The sequence below is a fragment of the Daphnia magna genome, unplaced genomic scaffold (assembly GCF_020631705.1).
Source record: "Daphnia magna isolate NIES unplaced genomic scaffold, ASM2063170v1.1 Dm_contigs021, whole genome shotgun sequence".
Taxonomy (NCBI): Eukaryota; Metazoa; Arthropoda; class Branchiopoda; order Diplostraca; family Daphniidae; genus Daphnia; species Daphnia magna.
Window position 1 is genome coordinate 1654129 of NW_025533118.1, and position 8133 is coordinate 1662261.

General features: G+C 34.6%; 1 protein-coding gene across 5 annotated transcripts; it reads right to left on the reverse strand.

Moving 5' to 3' along the window:
• Positions 1 to 4281: 4281 nt before the first annotated feature.
• Positions 4282 to 7780, reverse strand: LOC116935822 (methyltransferase-like protein 24). 5 transcript variants are annotated; one of them, XM_045180700.1, is made up of 4 exons: positions 7664 to 7780; positions 6515 to 7348; positions 4640 to 5080; positions 4282 to 4560 (listed from the first exon to the last, which is right to left on the reverse strand). In XM_045180700.1, exon 2 carries the CDS (start codon positions 7286 to 7288, stop codon positions 6602 to 6604), a length of 687 nt encoding a protein of 228 aa, XP_045036635.1. In that variant the 5' UTR covers positions 7289 to 7348; positions 7664 to 7780; the 3' UTR covers positions 4282 to 4560; positions 4640 to 5080; positions 6515 to 6601. The 5 variants fall into 5 exon arrangements, with proteins under 5 accessions (XP_045036635.1, XP_045036633.1, XP_045036634.1 ...); XM_045180698.1 differs by having other exon boundaries at positions 7511 to 7774; XM_045180699.1 differs by having other exon boundaries at positions 6515 to 7389; positions 7511 to 7773.
• Between the last annotated feature and the right edge of the window lie 353 nt (positions 7781 to 8133).

Consider the following 8133-nt stretch of genomic DNA (forward strand, 5'->3'; position numbering starts at 1 on the left):
CAGAATTACCTCATTGTAGACGTGTTGCCTATAAACACTGTTGAAAGGCCGGGTTTCAAGCAACTGGTTTCTAATCTCGCACCAAACTTAGTTTTACGTGGACGCACATTCTTCACCAGAAAAAAAGATATGGAATTCACTGAACGAAGACAACAGCTTATTGATGCGATAAGCAACTGTACAGACGCAGCAACGACGATTGTTGCATGGAAAAGTAGAAGAACATCATATATCGTTGAGACTATCCATGGGTTTGTAGACGAATCGTTAAAGCAAACAAGTGCCTGTCTTGGCATCCACCGGAAAAAAGGTCGCCACACGTATGATGTCCTAACAACTATAATAGAAGACCTCCATAACGAGTACTCAGTTATAGACAAATTGCGTGGAGCCACAACCGGTAACAGTTCGAACTTCGTAAAGGCGTTCCGGGAGAGTGGTGAGGCATCGAATATTTATTTAATTATGAAGATGACGATTTCGAACAAAGTGCTGAAGAAAAAGAAATGTTATATTTCGAAATTGGAGACCTAATTGACGGCACAGCAGCGGCTCCCTACTTATTGTTTCCTACTTAAGAGGTGCCAGGGTCTCTTACATGGCTTTGGATACTTAAATTCCGCCCATACTTACACGAGATTTCCTACTAAAAAAACCTGTTTCATGTAAGAATGTTGTAAGTAGTTAAGTAGGCTCAATAAAGTCCCTAGCCTACTTAAAATTCATTCGCATACTTTTTTTTCTATAGGGCAATTATATAATCTTTAGTCAAAAATTCAGCAAATGACTTCTATCATATCGAAATTTGTTGTGGTTCTAAAGATATATCCATAAATGGGGTTCAGAAATGAAAAAAATATATCGCAAACCGCGGGATTCGAACATCAGACCTTCTGAATCGTAATCCGATGCTTTACCACTGAGCTTCACTCGATGATATATAAGTTGCAAACATAGCCTCATATACTATAAAGGTCTGTTGGGTGATAGAAAAATTTTAGGGAAAATTTTTAAGAAATGGTATCATTTGATTTTACGTGCTAAAATTCTGTAATCAAACACCACCGATTGATAAAATTTTTGAAGTTCATAGTTATAATTTGAATAAATTTATACTAATATTAATTTGATTAAATTAAATATCGTTTTCTTAGTTGAAATAGAAAAAGATAGAAAGAATAATGTTCAATTATCTACCGAAAATCATTACCTTTTTTAACAGTGCAACATTATAAACTTCCCGGTATTCCTGTGAGGGAATTTGATGTGTTCAAAAAAAGTTGTTGGATTTTTAATTGACAGTTCATGAGTAGTGTTTGATCATTAAAATTCGTCAGAGTTACAAGATACTTGCAATTTTAACGACTTTGATTTAGTCAACCTGCTTCACTGTGCAAGGTACTTAACTAAAGAACTTAAATGGTATAAAAAGTACTTAAATTTGGGAAAACGATACTTAATTTTGATACAGCTTTTAAATGTAAGTATTAAAAATGGGTAAAGTATGTTTCGCAAAACTCGAATAAAGATACTTAAATTAAAACATACTTATTTCGAATGTTTTATACTTAAAATGCCATTTACCATCTTATTTATAAGTGGGATGGTAAGTGTAAGTAGCATAACCACATATAAGTATTTGCAATTTACAGTAAGTGACTTGGAAAACTCGTTAAAGTAAGAAAATTGCAAATTTAGTAGATTTCCGACCTACTTAATCAATCAGTAGGAAATTTTCTACTGAAATACTTACATTAAAGTAGGTTACCGCTGCTGTGGGTCGAATCAGGGAAGACAATGTGTCAAGCAATGTAAATCCCACTCTGCCGCTACATTGCAGATGTGCCTGCCACATTTTAAGTTTAATTGCAAAGGCCGACCTATTGAAGATTTCTGATCCAACCTTTCAAGAATTAAGAAAATCTACAACAATGCAACTACAGTATTGCTGAATAAGCAAACGTCAAGTTCTTGTAATTCTGACATCATAATGCATCACATTGGACAACTGTTTATCTTAAAAAACGTGAAAAGATGGAACTCTGAATACTACGCCATACGGTGCATTGTCCGGCTGTTGAAGAAGAAGAATAGATGCATGAAGAAACTTTTTCATTAGCTTAATTTAGCTTTTTTCACTCCTAACCAGGAACAATGCTTAAAGGAGTATACCAAAGTAATGCGATATTTTACCGAAACATTAGATGTATTGTAAGGGGAAAAGAATATTGATTTGGGTTATCTCCTGCCCAAAATTTCTCTTTAAAAAAAATTAATCAGCTTCAAGACGATGCCTCAATCACACACTACCAGCCACTAATAACTGGAATTCTTGATGCGATCCATTATAGGTAACTTAATTTTAGTCTCTTGTTACTCCAGATAGAGTAACACATAGTTGAATGGATAACTGTTAAAAGAAATTTAAAAAACACAATCCAAGATGTATCTCTCCCTGAGTTAGTGACTCAGGGTAAGCACTGTATTCACAGTATAATAGTCTTACCTAAGGCACAGATAGACACCTAATGCACATCAAGTTAACATATCAAGTTAATCGTATACAGAACTAGTTTAGGTTCCAAGTCACATTACCTTTTTGCACAAGATACAAATAGTGAGAGAGCTTTCAAACGGCCAAGGCACTTTCCACTATGCTTTACGGGCGAGGTGCTAAACAGCATCTCATTAGTAACTGCCTTGGGGAAGTAGTACTTGAAGCGTGTTTGGGCTGATACTCAACAATAACTGATAATGATTTTGTAAATATGTACAGATTTGAACATATGTTTGCTGACAACGAGCTGCGTTTGGCAACACTAACAAATCCTTTCTTTAAATTGTCCTGGTTGGAAAATGAAGATAAAATTAGACGCGCCAAACACTTACTAAAGGGAGAATCCGTCCGCTTTCAAGTAATATCCAATGAGACTGAATCGTATGCTATTATATCAGTTGCATATTTAGAATTTTGAAGCACATTAAATATCATAATATTTGTTTTTAAAGTTCAGATGAGTTCAGTGACAGAACATGTTCGTCAATATCAGATTTTAGTCCGGAAAAGAAACAAAAACGTGCAAAGGATTTCTTTGCATCAATTACAAAAAAAAATGCTAAGACAAAAGTTTTTGATGAAGTGGAGACTTTTTTGAAGTTATGTGGGAATTTTAACGATCTAAGGAATTATCCAACGATTATGAAGATGTATATGTATGTGACAACACGTTACTATGTGGAACAACATTGTTATCTCATTATTTTTTAGACGATATAACGTGACTTAGCCATATTAGGCCGCAGTCAAGAGGCTGTTTAGTCAAGGGTGTGTCTATATAATTTTAGACATAACCTCTAAGAGCTCCTAAGTTTACAAAAAGGTCTTGATAAAAGTACACAAATGTCTACCTTTTCTACGCATCTCTTTTTAGAGAGTTCATAAATGTTACCATCCTCGACTTCTTTTAGATAGGGGAGACTGGAGTAAGCCGGGACGATTTTCGTTTTCCCCCTATATCTCCCAAACTAATCATTAAATTAATTTATTATTGTGTTTTTATGTATTTCATACGGTAATGTACACCCCATATTTTTTATATAATTTAATAATAAACCATTTTCCCATATAAGACCTTTAAAGTTTTCTTATATTTGTGGGAGGAGCCTATTTTGAGGGGTAAGTGAGGACACTAGGGTGGGTGGTGAGGGACGTCCTCCGTTTTCGCCTTAAAATTCATTAAAAAAATGTGTAAAAATTGAAATAGCGTCCTACTGCATAGACTATAAGTTAATAAATGTTTCAGTTTGATTATTCTGTTAATAAAAATTTTTTCTTATATGATAAAAAACCCTTATTACGATATAGGTGGGGGTTGGGCTTATTGTAATCGATTAATATGCTGAATAATCGATTGCTTGTGATCATTGTAAGGAACAGTAATGGCGTCATGAGCTCGGTGATGATTGATGGGCTTGAAGGCCAAACCCGCCCACTAATGTCCCATTTTAGTCAAAAACAGCTGTCCCGATTTCCCGATAAAGACTATTTTTTTAAAACGTTAATATTATCTACAGTAATTGATAGAAAATTAGAATTTTTGTTTTTATCAATAAAGAAATGATTAAGCTTCATTTCCATATTAAATTTACATGCCATTTGCGATTATTTTGTTCTAGAAACATTAAATGGCGGATACAAAATTAACTTTAAAAAAACCGTTTTTTTAGTTTTGTTAATAACTGATACAGTTATTGACAAATCTCAACCAAATTTCATGCCAAAGTAGATTGTATGTATCTAAATAACATACTAAAAGAAATTTTAATTCTATTAAAATCTACTATTTTTTCCCCTACTGTCCCTCTTGACCCGGTGTGCGGCATACTCCAGTCTCCCCTACTTCACAACTGCAGCTGGTTTAAGCGCAATTCTTTTTTTGCGCTCTTGTACGCTGCCGTCTTCGTCAGCCGAATTCGTGAAGAAAAGACTCGCGAACTTAAGGATTTCTTTTTCAGTTGGCAAGGACAATTTTTCCCGTGCGCAGCAGCTTCTGACCAATTCTGAAAATAATAAAGAAATAGAATGAATAGTTATTAGAAATTGCGATTCAAAATTATGATTGATTTTGATGAGACTTACCGATTACGAATAGGTAAAGAGTTTTGTGCTGTTTAAACACTGTTTTATCTTTCGTGGGTTTAGCGGCCACATATTGCATTTGCAATCGCCTTGCCATGAGTTCCCTTAAGATAGTCCTAACAATATCTTTGACATTTTTACCTCCGATGAGGGAAAGGGCAAGCCAAATATGAGACTTCAGTTGCCCATTGTCTCCGAGCTCTATGTCCAATTTGATGAAGTCTTCTTTTGTTTCGATTGGTAATTTAAACCCCAATGAGCTAGCGTTGTGGAAACTGCCACTGTCTACTTCGTTCGGATTCCGGGAAATAAGCAAACGGTCCATTTTTTCTAACAAACTTGTCACATTAAGTTTCAGTTACCGAGTCTCCTGCTTCTGTTGCAACAGAACACGGGCAACATAAAGTGGTGCTGTCAAATGCTCGTGACTCTCTATTTCTGCTGAAAACATATAAAAGGAAATTGCTAAGCACTAAAAAAGCACCATCATAGTGGGAATATTTCCCCTTTATACTGCATCAATTCTTGAATGACTTAAACTTATACCGATGCACTTCAGATTATCAAACAAATCTACGCTATATTGTAGATAGAGGAACCCAAATTCATTTAGTAGGCTACTATATATAAGAATACATTTCAGCATAGAGGAGAGTGGGGGCAATTGAGACACAGGGCAATTGAAACAAAAATTGTTTCTCTCGCCGTATAAGAGGAATTTTCTTGAAAAAATTAGGGTTAATAGAATGAGGGGGTTTACAAGTTTAGAAAAATTTACGAGTTTTTGTATTCAAAACTTTTTAAGATATCTAGAAAAACTGTTTTTTGTTCTCCGTCTGTTAAATTTGCGTTTTCAATTTTTTTGTTTTAACCCCTAAAACGCTACGCTTTAGTAATAAAATTAGTTTCAGATGATTTGCAATTCATTTTTCTACAATTTAATGTCATTTAATTTTTCCTTGCATTCTTAAATAATTTTAAATAATTAAATGTAACGATGACCCTATTGCAGGGCAATTGAAACACTTTGTTTATATTCCCTGTCTGCGAGTGGTTGCATTTTTTTTGCAAGTATTTGACGTAATTCATTTAAACAAATGTAAATCATCATGTTAACACAACTATAATACTTGTATTCACTGTTTGGGATTTATTAAAAAAAGCATGTTGCTTAATGGTTTTTTAAAAATTTAATTATTTAAATATTTTAAACTAAATTACGATCTACTTTAAGCATATTTTAAAAATCTGTAAATCGCATTGTACCTAATGGTAAAATTTGATCACACTAGCAGTTGTGGCTGCTGAGATATCATGATTTTCATTTTATGTGGGTATGAAGAAGCTTCCTTATGGGAAAACCCACGTTGCAATTGCGTCGACACACCGTTTCAATTGCCCTGCTACCATGGCAATTGAAACACTCGAAGCGACCTCAGTTTTTTACAATTTACTACTATTATAATTAATCTTTTCTAATTAAAAAAATATCGTTTAGTAGCTGAGATAATAGGCTACAATTCTATATAATTTTTATATAAAATTTTTCGGTTTTTTTTTCAAGAAATACAAAAAACCAAAAAGTGTATCAATTTCCCCCACTCTCCCCTATAGGGGGTCAAATGGAAAAAAACAAAAGGGGGAAAAAAATCTAGTGGATTTGAATTAGATTTTTTTAGAAATTTGAAAACTGTAAGGTCATCAATTTGAAATTTTATTTATTCTAAATTTTGTCAAACTCTACTTTTTGTACTTTGAGAGCTAGATTTCTTGTTTCAGTTGCCCCCTGGGGTTTAATTGGTAACTCTCTACCTTAGATCAACGATTGTTTAATGCACGAAATAGAAAAAGTTGATGAAAATGATTGTTTATTACCGTTTTGATAACCACCTAGATGCAAATGGCGTGAGACTCACAACGATACAGTGACTTAACTATTCGGAGACTTCCTTGGTACTAGAACTAAGACTGTGAAAGTTTACCATTATACCACGCAATCTCGTGACCGAACGATCCCCATAATCCGATCTCGGTGAAATTACCAACTGACCACGGGTTGTGTTTTGAATCAAAACGAATCATTCCACCATTTTCGAGTGATCTCAAAATTTTTGCCCATTCGCGATATTTCTCTATATTGTCCCTGTGATCCAGATGAACTTCGATTCCCATTTGTCGAACTTTTGACAACATTCCAGATTTTAGGATCTGTGGAAGCGCTATCCACTCGTAAAATTCAATATCTATCTTCAAGTAATCTATAATGCTATGGCCATGATGAATGACAAGGCTTTCATAAATTGAAGAAAGGGAACGCATCGTCCAATTTTCGAAAACATTATGTTCATCTTGATTGCTCAATCCCCAATTATAGAAGTGAATTCTAGGGCTATGGTCATGACTTTCAACATTCATTGATGGATCGAAAGCAAAGACTTCACAGCCATATTGTTCCATATATTCGTCGAAGGACCACTCATTGTCAATGCCGAAAGAGTATACGAGACATTGATTTGGTTGCGGTGCTACGTTGGGGTCTATGCATACTGCTTTTTGTCCAGCTATTCCTGTAGGATTTTTTCTAATTTCACCTCCAAAGTCATGCGTTAATAGGCAAGAAGAATGGTTCGTCCACGTAAAGTATTGCATGACTTGGGAACCGGTTAGTGATTCCGCGTCCAACAGAAGGTCCCAGTCAGTCAAGGGATCCTGAAGTAGATCGTTAACTTTACAAGGAAGTAAAGTAGTTGCTGTAAATTTACTTGAAATTTTTACATGTTGTTGGGTGAAATGTACATAAATAATTTTCAATGAAAATGCTAAAATGATACACACAATACATGACATTAATAAGGAAAAAGTTATACATACGATTCGTTTTTTAGTGATACGTTTACATGTAAAACACATACGCGCCATTACATAGCCTATAGCCGTTTCTAAATAATACGGCCAAAATGATTTCTTATGCGAATTTTTTAAATTCAGAAGGCAAATAGGACCATTTACATCTAATGAATTTACCCCGGCTATAATAATAACCGTAGTTCACTGTAACTCAGTCAAAAATATGGATTTGGAACGTGGTGTTTCACTCTAACGAGATGGTGGTTTTATCAACAAATATAAGTTAGTTGAAACATAGCATGGTCATATATAATGGTACAGAAGCGTTCGTATTCCTAGGTAAGTAGAAGAACGGTAAAAACTCTACCATATGGCATAATAGCAATGTGAAAAACTCAATTTTACTACATCACTATTAAAACGCATCCCACTTTTTGGTGGTTGGCAACCACGAAAAGTACGGGGAACCTGAAAATTTGTTTGGCATCACATTTTTCGGTTTACCAACGCCGAAAATTGGTTAGCAACGAATTTTTCCGATTACCAACCCCAAAAATACATGTAGGGGAGAGTGGGGCTAGTTGGCAGGAGGGCAAGTTTGCAATTCCTAATTTAGAAGAATTGTGTGAAAGAGGTTTTATTGAAAT

Excerpts from the sequence above, each read along its gene's own strand:
- LOC116935822 (XM_045180697.1), bottom strand. The coding sequence starts at position 7,558 with ATGGCGCGTATGTGTTTTACATGTAAACGTATCACTAAAAAACGAATC.